We start from the raw sequence: 22,237 nt of genomic DNA on the forward strand, positions 1-22,237 counted from the left end.
GAGGCAGAGAATCCCAGTGGAGAGAGGGAGGCCGGCCAGGCAAAGACAGCCAAGGCGGTTCGCCGCTCCAGTGCCTTGCCGTTCACCTTCCTACCCCGGGGCCAGACTACACTCAATCATAGTACATACTGAAGAGATGAGTGTTCAGTAAAGACTTAAAGGTCGAAACCGAGTCTGTGTCTCTCACATGGATAGGCAGACCATTCCCCAAAAATGGAGCTCTATAGGAGAAAGCCCTGCCTCCAGCTGTTTGCTTAGAAGTTCTAGGAACAGTAGGGAGGCCTGCGTCTTGTGACCGTAGCGTACGTGTAGGTATGTACGGCAGGACCAAATCGGAGAGATAGGAAGGAGCAAGTCCATGTAATGCTTTGTAGGTTAGCAGTAAAACCTTGAAATCAGCCGTATCCTTAACAGGAAACTGTTGCAGAGAGGCTAGCACTGGGGTAATATGATCAAATTTGTTGGTTCTTGTCAAGATTTTAGCAGCCATGTTTTGCACTAAATGAAGTTTATTTTGTGCTTTATCCGGGTAGCAGGAGAGTAGAGCATTGCAGTAGTCTAATCTAGAAGCGACAAAAGCATGGATTCACTTTTCTGCATAATTTTTGGACAAAGAGTTTCTGATTTTTGCAATGTTACGAAGATGGTAAAAAGCTGTCCTTGAAATATTCTTGATAAGTCCGTCTAAACAGAGATCAGGGTCCAGAGTAACGCCAAGGTCCTTCACAGTTTTATTTGAGACAACTGTATAACCATCAAGATGAATTGTCAGATCCAACAGCAGATCTCTTTGTTTCTTGGGACCTAGAACTAGCATCTCTGTTTTAAAAGTAAAACATTTGTATCGATCCACTTCCTTATTAATGTTCAATCACCAATCTGAATTGTGACCACCATCCAACAAACTCACCATGAGAAAAATAGATTGGCGAGCTGGGATGAACATAGAAAATTGCAGTCATTTCAGTTTAGTCACAAATCTTCCCAATTTGTCACTTGACCCCTCTAACCTATTTCAGCTGGAAACATGCTGTACGCTATTGATAATCCTAGCAGCCCATTAATATGGAGCAGGCAGAATTTTGTCAGGCTGAGCTTGCCGTTAATGAGTGCAGTTATCTCAGTGATCTGTCAGCACTGTGATTCTCTCACACACACGGCTCTCGCTCCGGTGGCTTGATGAGACTTAATTAAAGTCTGCAGATTAAAGCTCAGCTCCACAGGCCCATTGAGGAGTCCTAGCTCGTCTCCCAGTCCCCATTCAGTCCTCATTCAGTCCTCATTCAGTCCGCATCAGTCTTCCTCTAACCAGTACATGCTACTGAGCTGCCACTGAGGTTGGGGCCCAGACGGAGAGATAGACAGACACAGGAAGTTGCTTCATCAGCAACGTGAGTACGTAACAATCAACCACAAGGAGCGACTAGGGCTCTTGTTCATTATCCCCCGGGGTGTAGTGAGTGGGTTGGAGGTGGTTCAGTGAAACGTTGTTCACGTGATGAGTAACTTAACGTCACCTGAGACCTATATACAGACCTGTGTTAGCTCCCAGAGAAAATGCCTGCAGGCTTTAGCTTAGTGGGCTAATACAGTCTTAAGGTGCATAGACAACCTGGTCTAATAACCAGCCAGATACAGGATCATCACAGATACAGGGTGAGTCATTGGGAGTACAAACCACTATAAGGTTATAAGGTCATGGACAGACCATTGTAGTTAAGCCCCTGAATGACACAGTCATAAATAATATGATTGTAAACTGAAGCAGCTTCTCACATCCAACGGATGAGAACCAATAGGTTCATATGATTTCACAGTCACCATATCAGAGCAACTCACTAAATTCAGATGTTGCTTGGAGAATGAAAACACTATCCCATTTCCGTCACAAACATTCTTCATAAAAGTGTTCTTTGCTTCCCTCTAGCGGCTCGAGCAATCAACGGCGGCAGATTGTTTTGGGAGAGCGGTCAGGTTGTGCCTGCTTTTTTACGCATGAGTAATGCAGGCAGTGACAGCCAAGACTGTATTCAAGGACGCGGCCCTGATGCATATTAATTATAGTAAAATAGAGAAAGAGGAGAGAGAGAGAGAGAGAGAGAGAGCAACTCAGGTACACACTGGAGCGCATTCTTGGGCGTGGGACAAGAGGAGGGGATGAGGAGGGGGCGTTTTTTTTGGTGCACAAGAAAAGCCGCTTATTCACAACACTCCCAGAAGTAGGTGTAGGGCAGGCCACCTAGACACATGCGTTGCATTGTTCTTCAATTAAAATATACACATCGAGACTAAGGGGCTTCCGGAGGAATTCATTTGCACCGGAAAATGGTTTCGCAATGTTAATTGACATTAGATGCGCTTCTTTTGTTCACCCGCATCTATACTTCCCGTTGTGACTGTCGAGGCACACTAGTTAGGTGCGATCGCAAATGACTTGACATAGATAGTGGTGGTCGCAGTGAAACACTTTCTTTCTGAAAAATAGAGGAAGAATTGAACACGATGACTGACCAGGTAAGGTGACATACCTTTTTTTCCCCCCCAGCATCACCTCGCTGTTTGTGTGCCAAACGTTTTCTTTAAGTTCAGAAGGCTATATTGAATTATTACACACAATTGCGCAGTAGGCTGCACATCCTCTTCAGTGGAAAGACTCGCAATAAGTAGGCTAGCATTCTAGAAGCACGCTGACAACGCTGCCACTTTGTTAATGTTCACAACTCACTCTATCCCCCTTGCCCGTCGTCTTCAAAAGATGCGGACACTCAGTTGTGAAGTGTACAGTATGCAGGACCTACATCCAATTAGTATTTTTTTCTTCTCTTTTAGAATAAATTAATCTAATTAGTGTTATTATTATGTTGCAGTATAATTAGTCTAAATGTGGAATTCCAACACTGCAATTGAAATGTGAGCACCGCTGGGTGAAATAATAGTGCGCCTAATTATTGCACTAGGGGAAACGCCATAGTAGCCTAGAAGCAATAGTACGCTAATTGACGTTCTACAGTGATAATATTAATATAGAAATATAGCAACACAGCATTGCCTGTACTGTAATATTTGTTATTGCCTCGTTTTCTGTGTCTTACTGTTTACCCTAGTTATCACCAGTCAGTCAGGGTGAGATTAACTGATGACACGCTCCCCTCACCCTTGTCACAGAATCTTCTGTGTCTTTCTTTATCCCTCCCCTGCGTCTCCTTGACCATGATTAATTAATTAGACCCTTTCAATTAGTCTAATTGGTTATGTGGCTGAGTCCAGCAGTACACCCTCTCCCTGTGTGTCACTGAGAGGAGTGGCGCTTCTAGCTCAGCCACAGGCACACCTGCTCCTGGCTGGTTGCTGGCTCGCAGCGTGAGTGCTCCACCTAGACTAATTGCTGTGTTAATATTGATGGAGGTCATCTGACTGACCTGGTGCTCTATACACACACACACACACACACACAGAACGCTCCCGGCAATGCTTTTGTTTAAGGCGGACTGTTGGCAGTGTTATCCTAAGCGGCCTTTGGAGTTGTTGAAATCAGAGAGCAGTGAAGTCTCTAGTGTGTGTGTGTGTGTGTGTGTGTGTGTGTCCGCATGTTTGTATATGCACACACACAAAGGTGTACGTACATAGAGCCCACACAGGAAGCACAGTTTACTGTTTGTGTGCGTGACATGCAAGGATGGGAGGGAGGAGGGATCATGGACATTCATGTTTTGACCTATTTTCTGCTAATGCATCCGAGTCCCATCAGCCACAGTACTAAGCTGTACGGCAGGGTTTCCTAGCACTACACAGCTGACTCAGATAATTAAAGGTGGGTTATTTGAATCAGCTGTGAAGACATAGGGGATCGAGTATGGGAAGTCCTGCTGTACAGTACCACCCCTTTAACATAGTATATTAACTCTCGCTCTCTCTGATCTCTGTCTCTTGCTTCATCTCTCTCCCTGCCTCTCTCACACACACACTCACTCACTCACTCGCTCTTCCTCTCTCTTCCCATCCTTGTCTCCATAGTAGGCCTACTGTATCAACTCTTTTTGTCACATGTAACACTTCCGCTCCTGTGTTAACACGCTCTCCGCTTCATTCGCATGAGGGTCATGTCCATTGGGGTGTGCACGCACTACCTTTCCTGTCTTTTACTCACTACCATTCCTGTCTCTCTCAGTACAGTATGTTTCTCACCACCGCTCCCCCTATGAGAAGAGGAAGCACCCCTCTACCAATCAAGCACCAGCTGAAGCGGGAGGAGGCCGTATCAGAGGACCATGACTGGACACCAGGGATTGACGAACCTGCCACGCTGCCAATCAGTGACGCCCTTTGCCGGGATGAATCATTTAGTCAAGCGTCAGAGGGGTATCATGGGAGTGCTATAAGGATCGTACTACTTGGGCAGAATGGGGTTGGAAAATCAGCACTCTCTCTGGCCCTGGCCGGACTGTCAGACAGCTCACTGTCTGTGGACTCTGAAACAGCCTGTGGTAAAGTTATTCTCTCTGTGTGTGTGTGTGTGTGTGTGTGTCGTGCGTGCTTGCTTGCTTGCGCGTTGGAGTGTGTGTGCAGTGTGCACATTGTATCTACTTTATGTCAATTACCTAACGTCAGCTGCCACAAAAGAGCGACGCCAATCTGAGTCGTGATATTGAAAGTTACTTTTCCCGTTTTTATTTTCTGAGTGCACTCAAGGCTGAGGGGTAACAAGACCAACCACCATTCGTCAGCACTGTGTGTCATTACGCTGTCTTGAAGGTCAGGGTAATAATAACACCAGTCTTGGGCCAAATACTCAATCAATCAATGCACCAGAAAAGTGATGGGCACACTGCTCTGTAGGAGGTGCTGCCAGAGACATGTCATGAAGAGGCAGTCCACACAGGATGTAGATCCCAGGCTGCTTGGAGAGTCGAGTTGTTCTCTAGTATGTAGCTCTTTCTGTAACCTCAGCGTTTTTATGTAGGGCACCCTACTGTAGTCTACAATAACCTTGTTCCAGATCTGGGACAACTCCTCAGGCTGTCATTGTGTAATACCAGGTATGAGCCCAGGTTAACTGGACCAGTCCAAACGGGCTGAATGACTCCCTGTACTGTGTATTCGCGTCAAAGCATTCATGAGCTTGTGTTCCTATGCGTTTCCAGTGTCACTATGTTGACGTGTGTGTTTGTGACAAGCATGTCTGTTTCCAGGAGAAGGCTACGAGCGCACGGTGTCCGTTGACGATGAGGAGAGTTCAGTCATCATTTATGACAACTGGAAACAGGTGAGCTATTTCTGGCACACCACACGGACATTCTGTTAATGTGTATGTGTTGTACCACCTCTCCATACGGTCTCGTTCTCTCTGAATGCAATTCACTTTGCCTGTATTCCTGTTTACGCTGCTGCATTTTAAATGGGAAGTTTTTTTTTTTTTTTTTATCTTTCAAATGTCAGGAAGAGTGTGTGGGTGCGTGCGTAGGGTTGCAGAATTCCGGGAACTTTAAATAAAATGGTCTTCCAGAAATGCTGGTTGGAGGGTACCGGATTTCCAATTTATTCCCTCCTTATTCTGGAAATCATCCAGCTGGGATTTCGGGGAAACCAGGGAATTTATTGAAAATTTTCAACACTGTGTGTGTGACCACCTTGAGGCAGTGCCAGACAGGTTTTTATATTATCCCTTTTTATAAAAAAAAGGTAACTTACAACAACAAAAAATGATTTGCTGCACATATTTGTAGGGCGGTCATGCCAGTTCTTCTCTTCATTACCTATTACAAACAGCATGAATGCGTGCAATCCTCAATATAGGCACAATTTGAATGCGCTTTGAATTAGATGTTTTGTCGTATTCAGTGAATTATAATGAGGCTGGAGGAGCACAGCTGCTCTAAGGCTCATCTGTGGTGTGTGTGTGTCACTGAGGATTTCATTATGATAAAGTACACTGTAATAGTTTAATATTAACCTTGTAATGGCCTTCTGTGATGATGGTGCAGTGCTATGTATACAGCCACGTAACCTAGGGCTCAATTCAATCCGTATCGGGGAAGTTCAGCGCTATAGCACGATTGGAATTTGAAGGTAATTTCCGATTGAGTCGTCATATGTAGCGTTTACCGTGAATGCAGTCTCTGCGAACGCGGGAACATTGCCTTTAAATTTCAATTGCGCTATAACACTGAACTCCTGCGATACGGATTGAATCGAGCCCCTAGTCCAGAGTCCTTTGGTTTGAGGAGTTAGCGAAGTAACTTTCGTCACCTCGGAATAGCAGGTCTAGCTCAGGGCTGACTCTGTTTATCCTGAATGAAGTTGTCTGAGCCTGCGAGTTGAGCGCCAATAAAATCAGATTCTCTCACAAAGATTGTGCCATCTTCCCATTCATTTGAGGAAGACGAGCGATTTACATATTTTATTAATCAAACGTTGTTTTACTTTTAGATTTAAAAAAAAATATTTTGTTGTTAAAATACCTATCACATTACACATTTAGTAAAGACCGAATGCGTTTGAAACTTCCCGCACAGTGAAACTTTTGTATGACTTAATACAATTATTGTATCGATGGGAAGAAAGGGAGGAAAAGGTGCATTGATAAACACACAAGACAGCATGAACCTTTTACTGCAGTGGGCTAAATCAGGGTCACACAGAGTGATTCTTGGTAGTCTTAAACAAATCTACTTTGAAACAGAAGTATACATCTCACTCACGTGGTTATGGGCTTTAAGAAGACACCTGTACCATGTCAGATCTATATTACATTTTGAGTTTGCATCCTAATATGACACGTTATATACATCACAGAAGACTGAAATATAACAAAACTGTTTGACATAGAAACACTAGATTTTATTAACGATGCAATTAGTTGAAAAATAAATTGTGAAGCTAACTGAAGCTGGCTACCTTTACAAAAACCCTCAGTAGATCTAGCTTGCGTTGTAGGATACCCCTCAGGAGTCCTCCTTGGTTTACTGAGTCTGAATTATTTAAACATAGCTCAGGGGAACTCCATTTAAAGGCATTTTTCAATATCTTTCACTACTTTATAACTGTCTGATCTCCCTTTCTCCAGTGCCTCTCTCTCTCTTTCTCCTCACTATCTCTTCCCAAGTTGACCTCTTTCCTACAGCTGTGTCGTTATCTCAAAATACATCTCCCCCTCTCCTCTCACGCCCCCCTCTTTCGTGTTCTCCCGTGTCATACTCAGAACGGACCCCTTTTTTTGTTCAAGTTAACTCTCTCTGAAAGTCAATTACATTTGTTATTCTCTGCGTGCTAATGCAAGTGCTGGTATTAAGCCATGGCAACATAAGCAGGCCAGTGGGATTTGGAGCCTCTCCAGCCCAGCAGCAGCAAAGAGAGAAGGGGACTGACCAGCTCCTTCTCCCCCAACACACACACACACACATAGACACGCACGCGCACTGTCACTCAAACACACCCACCCACACCCTCCTTTCACTGCTTATGCTTGCGCCACGACAAGCTGCCCATCAAATCAAATGACCCTTGACACTGACTGGAGCAGCAGAGTAGAGCTGTGTGTGTGCAATGACCCCAGAGGATTTTGACTAGCTCCCGAGTCCCTAGCTAGTCCCCTATTCCATGGGTGCCCCACCCTCCCCAGGTTACCATGGTGACCAGTGGACTGAACCAGTCCCCCCTCATGGGTCAAATCATGTAGAAGTATTGGGCTACAAAGCTTCTGGCTCCCCGGGGAAAACACTGGTTTTATTCTAGCTTCATGTACAGTACCTCTTCATAACCCAGCTAATTATAGTTGGGTGTTTTATCGGATACAAAAAAGAATCAACAAATAGATAACTACTGTATATGGTTCCTTGATTCCCAGCTGATTCACACCAGCTGCTACTCAAGTTGCAGCTTCCATGTCAAAGCAACCGAGTCTCACACTAGGCAGCCCTCACAGCCATCCTGCCACATCATCACAGAAGATTTCACTGAGTACACACACACACACAGCGGCTCTCCGACTTTCTCTTCAGCTAGCCATGGGACTTGGAGTGCTCTTGACGTCAGGCAGAAGAATGGCTTAAATAAGTCATCCAGCTTCCTAAAATAGCCGGTGCATGCTTGGCTGTGACCTGACAGGCCGAGGATTTCCTCTGTACATGTTACATTTACTGTACCATTGGTCGTTCTCTGCGGACACCACAGCCAATCAGACACCATCTATCATGGTCAATGGGAGGAGCCAAGGTGTTTTGATGGCTGTGGGTTGGCTCTCTAGTACTTCCTCTCTCTCTAATAACAGGCTAGTTTCACCTGTATTCACCACCAGGCTTTCTCCATGCTGGAGGTCTGAGCCAGCTGTGTGTGAATGGATCTTAGTGTGGAGCCATTAATTACTACACCAGTCAGCCTCTCAAAATACACTGTCTGTCTGCTGGAGGTGTCCATAATTATTTAATAACTATTAAATATTTATACTAGAAAATCCTGGATGGAGTCTAAGGTCAGTTGTAGTAAGCCAGTATATACACTACATTATCCCCCCCCCTTTGTAACAGCTTCCACTCTTCTGGGAAGATTTTCCACTAGAAGTTGGAACGCTGCGTAGACTTGCTTCCATTCAGCCACGAGCATTAGTGAGGTCGGGCGCTGATGTTGGACGATTAGGCCTGGCTCGCAGTCGGCGTTCCAATTCATCCCAAAGGTGTTTGATGGGGTTGAGGTCAGAGCTCTGTGCAGGCCAGTCAAGTTCTTCCACACCGATTTCGACAAACCATTTCTGTTTGGACCTCGCTTTGTGCACGGGGGCATTGTCATGCTGAAACAGGAAAGGAAGTTGGGAGCACAGAATCGTCTACAATGTCGTTGTATGCTGTAGCGTTAAGATTTCCCTTCGCTGGAACTAAGGGGCCTAGCCCAGACCATGAAAAACATCCCCAGACCATTATTCCTCTTCCACCAAACTTTACAGTTGGCACTATGCATTGGGGCAGGTAGCATTCTACTGGCATCCTCCAAAACCAGATGGTGAAGCGTGATTCATCACTCCGGAGAACGCGTTTCCACTGCTCCAGAGTCCAATGGTGGCGAGCTTTACAACACTCCAGCCGACGCTTCGCATTGTGATCTTATGCTTGTGTGCGGCTGCTCGGCAATGGAAACCCATTTTATAAAGCTCCTGACAAACATTTATTGTGCTGACGATGCTTCCAGAGGCAGTTTGGAACTCGGTAGTGAGTGTTGCAACCGAGGCCGTAAAATGTGTTCAGCACTCGGCGGTCCCATTCTGCGAGCTTGTGTGGCCTACCTCTTCACGGCTGTGACGTTGTTGCTCCTAGACGTTTCCACTTCACAATCACAGCACTTACAGTTGACCGGGACAGCTCTAGCAGGGCAGAAATTTGACAAACTGACTTGTTGGAAAGGTGGCATCCTATGACGGCGCCACGTTGAAAGTCACTGAGCTCTTCAGTAAGGCCAATGTTTCTCTATGGAGATTGCATGGCGGTGTGCTCGATTGTATACGTCTGTCAGCAATAGGTGTGGCTGAAATGGCCAAATCCACTAATTTGAAGGGGTCTCCACATACTTTTGTGTATATATAGTGTATTAGCCATTTTGTACGGAGCCGAGGATGTGTAGTTTTTAGATGGTGTGTTTATTTGTGTAGAGTTTTTTTGGTGTGTGAGAGTATTTTCTAGTAAGACCTTTGGGATGTGTTTTGTGTCTATATAGAGAGGTCAGTATACACTGGTGTGTACAGTTATTTGTGTGGAGATATGTGTCTTTACAGTGATGTGTATATTTGTTAGACTGCACTGTCGTGTATTTATGTAGACGGGTCATTCTGTTCATTGTGTGTGTGTGTAGACTGGTTCTTGTGACCGGCTGTTGTGCGTGTCTGTAGACTGGTCATTCTGCATTTTGTTTTTGTTTGTGTAGAGAAGTCAGTCTGCATCGTTGTGTATATTTATCAGTCTCTTGTTGTGCGTATTTGTGTAGTGAAAGATCAGTCGATATCGTTGTGTATTTGTGAAGGGAGGCGGCAGTTCTGCGGTGCTGTGTACCGAGGTCAGCTTGTGGCGTTGTATGTTTGTGTATGCAGAGTAGTCTTTTTGTGTGTCTGTATAGAGCGGTCAGTATCTATTGTTGTGCGTCTATGCTACGTGTGTGTGTGTGTGTGTGTGTGTGTGTGTGTACGGCCGGAGCTGGCCTCTATAATGTCAGCCCGGAGGGGTGTGGTGCCTCTGCAGCCCCAAGAAACCACCCCAGCACTCAGCTCCACTAAAGAGTTGCATCCAATTATCAGATTTTGACTCCTCAACCAGAGGAAGGTCTCTGGGCCAATCTATCTCTGCTCCTCTCTTTCCCGCTCCATTCATCTTTCTCTTGACCTATTTTATTCTGTCACTATTCTCTTGTGGTGCTGGACGATCTGGACCCTGGACTGATTCTTTTTTTTCGTCTTCTTTAAAGAACGACGGAACTTTCTAATTTGGCCTTGTTTCCAAGCTCGGTCATTAAGAAATGCTAGCGACCATAACTGAAGCCAGAGAGGAAGAGGTGAAGAGAGAGGGTTTACTCCACCCAAAATCCTGTTGAGCAGATCATGAATTATTAAGCAAGTGAGGAGTTTTTGTATGGGCGGCAATGAGAGTCGAATTTAGCCAGGCTTATTTGATCTAATAGAATCTTCGTAGTGCTTAGGTTGTTACGAGGGTATTGACATAAGTGTGATGCACATGACATCCCGGCGACCTTGAGAAAAAAGCACTTTATCAGAGTTGTCCCTGTTGAAATTCGAGAAGGTCTATCCATATTCATGAGGCTAGCATAGCATTTCATTCTCCGTTGAATACAGGCAGTTGATGTCAACCCGCAACTCATCAAATTTTCAAATAACGAGATGTATCAACCAATCCAAAGAGAGGAATAGGCGGGAGCTTCATTATATCCTGTGTCACTGCTGAAGCCGAACGAGTTGGCTTGCAGGTGTTGTTTGATGTGGGTGTTTTTTGGATGTGTCTTTTCCATTCAATCACAACAAACAAGGACAGTAGTGGGTACAGTGAGTTAAGGTAATCCAAGATAGCTTTGTTATGGAGAGAACAAAGTTTTGAAGTTGAGGACTTTTCCCCTTCTTACTATCTCGCCATCTCAAGATGGTCAGCTACATTTTCATCATTTAGCAGACGCTCTTATCCTGAGCAATTAGGATTAAGTGCCATACTCAAGGGCACATCGACAGTATTTTGACCTAGTCGGCTCAGGGATTCAAGCCATTGGTTACTGGCCCAACGCTCTTAACCGCTCGCCTACCTGCCGCCCTAATTCAGTTCTACGTGTAGGCTAAAGCCTGCGCTGACTTGGTGTTTAGCCAAGCTGACAGCAGCTAGCTAGCATAGCTTGGTGATAGCTGCAGGGTCAAAAGCTTCAAGTTCCTCAGCGTGCACATCCCCGAGGACCTGAAATGGTCTCGCCACATCGGCATTATGGTGAAGAAGGTGCAACAGCGCCTCTACAACCTCAGGCGACTAAATAAATTAGTCATGGCCCCTAAGACCCTCACGAACTTCTACAGACGCACCATTGAGAGCATTCTGTCGGGCTACATCACCACCTAGTATGGCGACTGCTCCCACCCTCAATCTCATGGCTCTGCAGAGGGTGGTGCAGACAGCCCAACGCCTCACCGGGGCCACGCTGCCTTCCCTGCAGGACATCTACAGCACCCGGTGTCAAAAAGGCCAAGAAGATCATCAAGACTAAAAAACAGCTTCTATTACCAGACCATCAGACTGTTGAACAGCCATCACTAGCCGTCTACCAGGTGATGCACACTCACTCACACAAAACATGCGCACGAGCTATCACACACACCTCATACTCATGAACACGCAGATGCGCGCACACACACACACACACTCAGCCAATGCTGCTGTCCCATATTATAGAGACATTGAACCACTGGTCGCTTCCCGTTTCACACTGTGTATTTAAATACTGTATCCCCGACCATAGCTTATTCTAATATTTCTACCACTGTACATTGTATTTTTGTTCCACTGTTTGTACACGCCGCATATGTAAACTCAGCAACAACAAAAAACGCCCATTTTTCAGGACCCTGTCTTTCAAAGATAATTCGGAAAAATCCAAATAACTTCACAGATCTTCATTGTAAAGGGTTTAAACACTGTTTCCCATGCTTGTTCAATGAACCATAAACAATTAATGAACATGCACCTGTGGAACGGTTGTTAAGACACTAACAGCTTACAGACGGTAGGCAATTAAGGTCACAGTTATGAAAAATTAGGACACTAAAGAGGCCTTTCTACTGACTCTGAAAAACACCAAAAGAAAGATGCCCAGGGTCCCTGCTCATCTGCGTGAATGTTCCTTAGGCATGCTGCAAGGAGGCATGAGGACTGCAGATGTGTCCAGGGCAATAAATTGCAATGTCCGTACTGTGAGACACCTAAGACAGCGCTACAGGGAGACAGGACGGACAGCTGATCGTCCTCGCAGTGGCAGACCACGTGTAACAACACCTGCACAGGATCGGTACATCCGAACATCACACCTGCGGGACAGGTACAGGATGGCAACAACAACTGCCCGACTTACACCAGGAATGCACAATCCCTCCATCAGTGCTCAGACTGTCCGCAATAGGCTGAGAGAGGCTGAACTGAGGGCTTGTAGGCCTGTTGTAAGGCAGGTCCTTATCAGACATCACCGGCAACAACGTCGCCTATGGGCACAAACCCACCGTCACTGGACCACACAGGACTGGCAAAAAGTGCTCTTCACTGACGAGGGACGGTTTTGTCTCACCGGGGTTCTGGTCGGATTCGTGTTTATAGTCGAAGGAATGAGCGTTACACCGAGGCCTGTACTCTGGAGCGAGATCGAGGTGGAGGGTACATCAGGGTCTGGGGCGGTGTGTCACAGCATCATCAAACTGAGCTTGTCGTCATTACAGGCAATCTCAATGCTGTGCGTTACAGGGAAGACACCCTCCTCCCTCATGTGGTACCCTTCCTGCAGGCTCATCCTGACGTGACCATCCAGCATGACAATGCCACCAGCCATACTGCTCGCTCTGTGCGTGATTTCCTGCAAGACAGGAATGTCAGTGTTCTGCCATGGCCAGCGAAGAGCATGGATCTCAATCCCATTGAGCACGTCTGAGACCTGTTGGATCGGAGGGCGAGGGCTAGGGCCATTCCCCCCCAGAAATGTCCGGGAACTTGCAGGTGCCTTGGTGGAAGAGTGTGGTAAAATCCCATTGCAAGAACTGGCAAATCTGGTGCAGTCCATGAGGAGAAGATGCACTGCAGTACTTATTGCAGCTGGTGGCCACACCAGACTGTTACTTTTGATTTTGACCCCCCCCCCCCCCTTGTTCAGGGACACATTATTCAATTTCTGTTAGTCACATATCTGTGGAACTTTTTCATTTTGTCAGTTGTTGAATCTTATGTTCATACAAATATTTACACGTTAAATTTGCTGAAAATAAACACAGTTGACAGTGAGAGGATGTTTATTTATATACTGGATTCTTGACATAGCTCTCTCTAAAATAACTACTGCTGTACATATCATTCTTAGTTTATCTTGTGTAAATTCCCCTGGTGTACATGGGTATAGATTGCATTTTGATACTGCTGTAGTGCTATTTGGATTCGTTCCTGCCATTCTTGATTCCTTGCCTTTTTTTCTTTTTCTTTACATTTTTTATTGTTTGACATTTGACTGCATTGTTAGGAGCTAGTAACATAAGCATTTCACTGCACCACTTTAACACCTGCTAAACTGTGAACGGGACCAATACACTTTGATTTGTAAAGACGTGTTACCATGGAAACGTATCAACTGCCAGTTGAATGCCCGGTCTTGAGTCAGCGCAGCTGTCCTACAACACAATATGCTATAACTGGCTAGTTTTGTCTCGAGACTGACTTTATTACCAAAATTATACTACACTTTTACACTACAATAAATGTTTCTGACTCATCCATGCCACAGAGACCATTTTCAAATGGAAAAGTTGGTTTTTAGGGGCAGTTTCTCTTTAATCCCAGTCCCTGTTTGTGTTCCAGGAAAGGGTGGGTGTGTTTTAGATGTTATGAGGTGAGATTTCTGAACTGATTTCCAGGTTCAGGCTGTAAGCTGCTTTACTTTGAGCTCTGATAACAAGATGAGTTTTCGTAAAGAAGTGGCTTTAGGGCAAATAGATTTATAGTGCTACAGAGTTTATAGTTTGGCACAGGAGGAGAATACAGGCAATGACACTGTCTGGGAGGCATTATAAAGGGATAACATATTATACGTGTCAGGTTGCTGTTGACGGCTTTTACTCGGGAGTTGAATAATATATGGTGACATACGCTAAGTGACAAGTTAACTGACTCTCACAAGCTCGCCTAATGTTTATGGGCGTGTGCATGTGAGAGGGTAGTACACGTGTGTGTACTCGCACGCGCGTGTGTGTGAGGGGAAGGCTGTATGCCCTGACAGATGGCCTGGGCCGCAGCAGTGAAGCAGAACAGAGAGGAGCTGACTGACTAAAGGAGGACAAACGCAGTGTTGAGTTAGCAAGCATCCCTCTGACGGAAAGCCCTTTTACTTTGTCACAGTTACCCTGGAGAGCTCTCTGTCCTGACGCCGCCAATCGATCTGCGACGTGGCCGTGTTTCTCTTCGCTGCTTACAAAGATTAGTGTCTGTCTCTCCCTCCACGAAGCCGGGTAGTTCTGCTCCCCCTCCTCGTCCCCCGCGCCCAGCCCAGAAGGTGACAGGTGGCCGGACTCACTTCCCCGCCGCTAGCTCCCCTCTCCTCCAGAGAGAGATGGAGTGGGTTCCGGAGACCATGGATTTCCTGCTGTGGGGGTGCAATCCTCTTTGGCTTGTGGGAGCTGTGAATTTTTCAGGCGGAGACTCTCTCCAGAGGGCTGAAATTCATCTTCAGGGTCGTGTGGATGTAGGGCACACAGACACAGACACAGGCAGACATGGCTGGCTATGGTGGGTTAGGAGAGGGGGAAGGCAACTCTTCTCCTGTGTGCCTGAATGAATCTGAGAGGCCTGTCCTTCAGAGCCAAAGCATACTATAAAGGCCACGACTGGAGGAAGGGAGACATTTAATGGAAGCCCAGTGAAACAGTGTTTCAGTGGGAAGAGGCCACTGCTAAAAGGGTCAGAAGCCAGTTCACAAGGGCACCATGTGTTGTTTTGGATTTGGGACAAAGCCCCTGTCAGTCCACTCAGCAGAGTACGTAAATACAAAAATGCACACTGAAAAGTTTCTGTTTTGGGGATGAGGTTTTCATCCGACAGCGACGAAGTGTGTATCATTGTCATTAATGTCGTGTGTGTGTGTGTGTGTGTGTGTGTGTGTTTTGGTGTTTGTAGGACCTGTCTACATTGCAGTGTGAGGTGGTTGTCCTGGTGTTCTCTGTGACAGACAGGAGAAGTTTCCACCGCACCGCCCAGCTCCGCCTCATCCTCAGGGAGTCGCTGCCCCACACTCCCATCATCCTCGTGGGCAACAAGAGTGACCTCGTCCGCTCTCGGGAGATCAGCACAGAGGGTAGGGATGACGCCCTCGTTATACTGTAAAACGCACTCCATTATCACTTGAGCGCCCAGAGTGTTTTATAATGTTCTTCCTATCAATCTACTGGTCACTCCTTTCCACCTTGAACCACCATTCTCATGTGATCTTGTACAGTGCATAGAGATGATGCAGTATTGCATAAAAATGGATGCAGTACATACTTAGTCAATGCAATGAACACGCCCCCCCCACCCTTTCCCAACCATTTCCATTTTAAAACCGGCAGGTCCTCGTAACATTCAGCACAGCATGGCTCCCTCCGTTTCCTATGAATATTGGTCTCTGCTTTCTACCCTTTTCCTCTCTTTCGTCATGGCCCACCTAATCTGTGTGTATTATGCCATTTGTCACCTATAACTGTATTTCCATTTGAGAGCCAGAGACAGTTTATCTGTGATCACCAAAAATCTCACTGCTGTGAGGAGCAATATGGGAAGATAAATGTTTTCCATTGCAATCTCCTTGTGGGAGAAAAATGGACCCATGTAATTGTTACCGAATGAAACCATAAGCACCAGTTTGGCGCGGTGATTCGCTGCGAAATGGCTTCCAGTGGATTGAAAAGCACACATTCTCTAGGGCCAGAGAATTGGGTTGGCTACCTTTTTTTTAGTTTCTGTGGACCATTGTTTCATTCTGACATGATGCACAAAGTTGATTCTGGAACCACGTGAATCTATTCTAGTGGAAATGCCTATGTCTATCTCTGTAACCTCGTCCGTAATTACAATGCAAAACTCATAGTCACATAGCCTACAGTAAGCAACAGAAAATAGGACACCAACCCCCAGTTGTTGTTTTCCTTTTATTATTATCCCATCATACCTGTTCACAATTAAAGCAGTGACCTCTAACTACTTTTAGAAACTGGGTGGTTCAAGCCCGAATGCTGATTGGCCCACAGCCATGGTATATTGGATCGTATACCACGGGTATGACAAAACATTTTATTTTTACTGCTCTAATTACATTGGCAACCAGTTTATAATAGTAATAAGGCACCTCGGGCAACTCTGCATTGAGTTGTGCGTAAGAACAGCCCTTAGCCGTGGTATATTGGCGATATCGCACACCTCCTCGGGCCTTATTGCTTAATTAAGTATACGTGTTTATGGACACGTAGCTCTCCCTCCCATCTCATCCCCTGCAGGGTTACTTCAGCTGTTTGCCTCGCCTCCTGTTCTGTGTTGTTTTTGGAGGCTTCCCCAACTTTATTTGGATGATCTCTCTAGCGCACAGGGCTATCACTATCTTAACGTGTGTGTGCACGCTTTTCATGTGTACCTCTGCCAGCACGCACGCACGCGCACACACACAGACTCACACTTAAAAGTACCAGCCGGCAACCACATTCTCACACCTCTCCCTACTCTCTGTCTGGTGTGGGTGACACTGCCTGTGCCGTGTGGAAAGCTGTGATAAGGGGAATGAACCGAGAGGAGAAATGCCTGGGATGTCCATGCTACAAGGGCTAGTGCAGGAGTATGTGAATAAAAGTGATTGAGTGGGGATGGTTGTGTGTGTTTTGGGTGACATCTTTTTTTTTTTCAGTATAGGTTGTCTAGCCCACCATATGACATGGAAGGGCGTCTGTGTTGTGCGTGAACTCATGCTCAGTCATAGGTTCAGCATGCAGTCAGCGAGATCGACAGAGATAAATAGAGAGGGAGAGGGGAAAGGAGAGAGGAGGGTTGTCCTTAGGATACTGCTCCTTACCCGTGTACTCGGCATATTCCCCATCTGAGAGAACTGCAATAATGATGTGGTCAGGTCATCAAGATAAAAATGCTGCATCTCTCTTACCCTTGCATTCTGACAGGCCTTTTGGTATCCATCTATATTTGGTATTCTGATTCCCTGACTGATATTTAAGGAAGTGAACTTAAGGAAGTGAACTTACCTGGCTGGTGGACAACTCCTCATTCACATTGTGCTTGCGGTTGAGATTGGCGTAGGTCATAAAATGTATTGATGGAATTACGGTGACATTTCTTTCTCTCTCCTCTCACAGTACACAGTATGTTATTCATTAATTTTCCAAGTGAGGGTGAAGCCGTACCATCTTTGATTACACAATGTTGTTGATTGATATCTGATTGAGCTGCTCTTTGCATGTCGTCGTTGACTGATGACAACCTTGTCTCCAAAACAGAAAATTTTCAGGAAATGTAATTAATTCAAATAAAATTACCATATTTTTTTTCCATTAACAAACAATTATGAAACCTCAGAAGCTATTTTAAATACATGTTATTGGTCCTCAAGTCAATAAATGTCAAACAAAAAAAAGAAAATAGGCTAAAAAAAAATTGGAGTTACGAGGTTTTCTTCATACTGTGTGCTGTTTTAGCCTGTATTCTCTCCCTCCTCCTTTGAGTGCAGGGACAATTTTTTTCTCTCGCTCTCTCCTCCCCTCCTTCCTCTCTCCTCCCCTCTCTCCCGCGTTGTCCCTGCACCTCTCTCCCCCTCTCTCGCTCACCTTACCTTGTCGCATCCCTGCTCTCGGAGTCTGCTTTTGGAGTCCTGTAAGGGACACGGAAGCCCTGCTGAGTCATAGAGAACAGTGGCCAACCCTCACATCTCCACGTCAGCCAGAGCCAGCCACTGCCACCACTACACTATGTTCTCATTGTGGCTCATCCCTGCCTCAGCTCAGCTCCAATTCAATGTTATTTTCATTTCACTCTTATCAGGTTGAGACTCCATTCAATCAGTTATATGTAGTAGATATTAGGATAAGCCCAGCTGATCTGATCAGATTTGTTCCTTTCCACTAAACATGGCTTATCATGGTATCTCTATTCTCTACATCCCCACCCCTCTATCTCTCCCTGTTCCAGAGGCCCACTCCAGTGCCATGATGTATGAATGCCAGTATCTGGAGCTGTCTGCCTCCCTGGACCATGGCACCACCGAGCTGCTGGAGGGAGCGGTGAGGGCTGCCAGGGGCGACTGCGTTGGGCCGGGCTGGACGGAGGGGGACCCTGGGGCGGGGCGCAGGGAGAGCCTGACCAGCAAGGCTAAGCGCTTCCTGGCTGGCCTGGTGCCGCGGTCCTACGGCCGAGGAGACCGGGACAGGGGTCAGTACAGAGAGATGAGCAGACACCGGGGAAGCAAGATCCTCCGACAGAAATCACGCTCCTGCCATGACCTCAGTGCAATGTGACACATCGGACGGACCGAGATAGACGGGTGAGGTGTGTGAAAAGGGGAGGGAAAAAAATGGAAGAAAACAGAGGATGGGAGATGAGTTATGGAGGGAAAAACTGGGATGGGGGATGGTGAGAAGTGTAGCAATGGAGAGGGACGGGCCGTTAGAAATGAAGCTGTACCTTAGGGGGAGAGAGTGCGAGAGGTGAAGTCATTAGAATAGCAGGATGGGATGAATACTAGTCGACTCATTATGCAATGTAGAGGGGGAAAAAACTGTCACATTGGAGAAAGAATCAAGAAAAAGGAGATTGGAAAATGATTGTGCAAGATGGAAAATAATGAGTGTCAAATAAACACACACACACACACACACACGAGGCATGCACTGTCTAATTATGTAGAGACTGATAGAGATCTAACGTAGACCTAGGGCTGTATTCAATCTGGATTGCTGGAGCGTTCCAGATTGCGCGCTAGAAAATGTCTAGGTAATTTCCGATTGAGTCGACATATGCAGCGTTTACCGTGAATGCAGTCTCCGCTAACGTGATACGGATTGAATAGAGCCCCTTATATAGTCCCTGTTTTTAAAAGCATGCTGTTACACAGTGAATAGAGTTGCAGAGAGAGGACTTGCCCCTGTAGGCTCATATGACAATGTCTTGTATTCCCATATTGGCCGGTAGCTACGGTATACTGCCCCCCCCCTGTGATCTCCAATGCAAGGCCATTTATAAAAGCCTCATCCATGCACTTTTTATACTGTGGGTTCAGAACAGATTTCATGTCGCTGCATAATCCCTTTAAATCAGGTATAGATTTGGGAGAAAAAAAATTCTACAGCAACCCCACAGAGAAGAGAACTTGGTTGGAGCGGGTCATACTACAGTAGCTATTCTGAAAGTAAATGTAGGCTCAGGTCTTGCGATTATATGAAATCTGGCCACCTATCCCACTACACGGTGGTATGGTAAACGTCCCTGCACTCAGTTATGATCCTATAATAGGGACTGGAGTTTTTCCTCACCAGGAAAAACTCCAGGCCCTACCTACATATGCAGCTACTGCAGAGCCTAGCGATAAGTAAATAGCTCTAAATGAAAAGAAGCAATACTTGTAACTAGGGCCCAGAGTTTTTCCTGTTCACATGACTTGAAGACCTAACCAGGGAAAACTCTGGTCCCTATGTGTAGACACAGACTGGCAGAACCCACTCAACTAACTCCTGGCTGAGTCAGAGCATGTTGGGTTGCTACAGGAAGACCGACAAAGATGAGGGTTGAGGAGATGACGAGAGACTCAACTAATTGTGGCTGTTTCATGTTAGTTTTTTTTTTACCTGCTGAAATTGTATACACACACTACATACTTACATATAGGACATTTGCATATATGGATAACTACCAAAATAAAGGAAACACCTAGATATTAGTGTCTTAATAGGGCATTGGGCCACCACGAGCCGCCAGAACAGCGTAAATGCGCCTTGACATAGACTCTACAAGTGTCTGGAACTCTATTGGAGGGATGTGACACCATTCTTCTGAGAAATTCCATAATTTGGTGTTTTGTTGATGGTGGTGGAAAACGCTGTATCACTGATCTCTTCTAGCCATGGTAGCCATGGCTGTGCATTTTTATACTAGCCCAATGTTGTAGTCGAGTCACTAAACCTTGGAGGTCGAGTCTCGAGTCCCTATGGCTGAATTCGAGTCCGAGTCCCCAATGGTTGAGTTGCGTCCAGTTTATAATAGGTCTTATTATGCAATTGTTTCTAGTCACCACCAGATGGCAGTATATTGCCACTCATGTGGAAACCCAACTAATTTACTATTCACCACTACCTCACAAGTTCTACTCAATACCTGTGTTTCACTACTTATTTACTACATAAATTAATGGTATATCAGGCTCTCCAACTATGTTTTTGTTATCGCCCACTGACATTTGTGTCGTTTTTTTTTTTATTGCAGAGTGAAAACTAAAGGGAGACTGGCTATGGGATGCAGGGTGGAAATTGAGAGGGTAGAGCAAGATGACAAATTCAAAGACGGCCTACTTTTCTATTGTCTAGGAGAGGGAGAGAGACAAATAGCTAGACTGTTGTTTTACTATTAAACTCAATACTATTGTTTTCAATTTGGTAAAGCTAAATAGTAGGCTGGTGGTTACAGGGAAGCAAGAGAGACACTTGTGCGATGTGTAGCCTATGATTGGAGCCTGACTGCCCACAAACATCGCTTGCTCCCCGCAGCTCACAAGCTGATGTAGGCTGCGTGTGCCGGGTGTGGCACGTCCTTCCCACTGCTAGAGAGCAGAATCCTTGCTGCTCTGCACACCTAGTGCCACTTATATTCTACGTCTCATAGTAGCCTATCCAGTCCAAGTGCAAAGTTACAAGAAGGCGAGTCCAAGTCAACAGTGGCATCCTGGTCTCAGATCATTTTGTATTATTCTAGATGTAAATCCGAGACTCCCATTTAGTATGATATATTACGTTTCGTATGGTATGTATTAATTTTTGGATGCCCATGTAATTCATATGATATTTTACGAATTCCAATTTGTTGTGGCTAATATTAGCTAGGCTATGAGTTAGTTGAAAGGGTAAGGGTTCGTTTAAAGGGTTAAGGTTATGGGAAGGGTTAGTTAACATGCAAAGTAGCAAGTAGTTAAAGTTGTCCATGATGAGATTCGAACGCACAATCTTTGAATTGCCAGACTTTTTTTGCATTATGCATCCACCCCGACCAATCACCGTCCTTTCATTTTTGCCTTAAGTAACCTTCTGTCTTATGTAGCCATACCTAACATATCATACTAATTTGAGTGTCTCAAATTTACATTTACTTTGTTACGTCTAGTCTATGAGACCAGGCTGCCAATGGTCGAGAAGTTGAGTCCAAGTCCGAGTCACCAATGGTCGAGTCCAAGTTAAGTCACAAGTCATGAAAATCGGACTCGAGTACGACAACACTGACCCTAAGCATGATGGGGGATATTAATTGCATAATTAACTCAGGAACCACACCTGTGTGGAAGCACCTGATTTCAATATACTTTGTATCCTTCATTTACATAAGCGTTTCCTTTTATTTTGGCAGTTACCTGTACATGAACTACCATAGAACAGAGCATTACTGTGGGGGCTGGCCACACAGGCAAACACAACAATAAGCGTTCTGGAAACGTTGCTTGGATGTCTTGTCAGCGTGTGGCAACTACATTGACATACATTAGCTACACATGCTCACTCATTTGTCACTGTCTTATTACACACACTTGTCTTTCAAAAGATAATAAATTCATTTTGTTTGACATCCTTGATGAGTGTTATGTTCTTGTCTCATTTGTTTCACACAATAGTGTTAAACTAACGCAGGGATGGGCAACTTTGATTGGGGTGGGGGCCACAAAAAAGATACTCATCTTGCGGGGCCACAGTGGCTCTACTTAACTCTCTTACTGTAACTAAATGCATTATACCAGTAGC

General features: G+C 45.5%; 1 protein-coding gene across 1 annotated transcript; it reads left to right on the top strand.

Annotated features, from left to right (window-relative positions):
- The first annotated feature begins 1,952 nt into the window (after positions 1–1,952).
- Positions 1,953–22,069, top strand: rem2 (RAS (RAD and GEM)-like GTP binding 2). Its single transcript, XM_014191548.3, has 5 exons — positions 1,953–2,514; positions 4,169–4,484; positions 5,190–5,263; positions 15,387–15,564; positions 18,432–22,069. Exons 1-5 carry the CDS (start codon positions 2,503–2,505, stop codon positions 18,755–18,757), a joined length of 906 nt encoding a protein of 301 aa, XP_014047023.1. The 5' UTR covers positions 1,953–2,502; the 3' UTR covers positions 18,758–22,069.
- The last annotated feature ends 168 nt before the right edge of the window (positions 22,070–22,237 follow it).

This window comes from Salmo salar, chromosome 03 (assembly GCF_965601325.2).
Source record: "Salmo salar chromosome 03, fSalSal1, whole genome shotgun sequence".
NCBI lineage: Eukaryota > Metazoa > Chordata > Actinopteri > Salmoniformes > Salmonidae > Salmo > Salmo salar.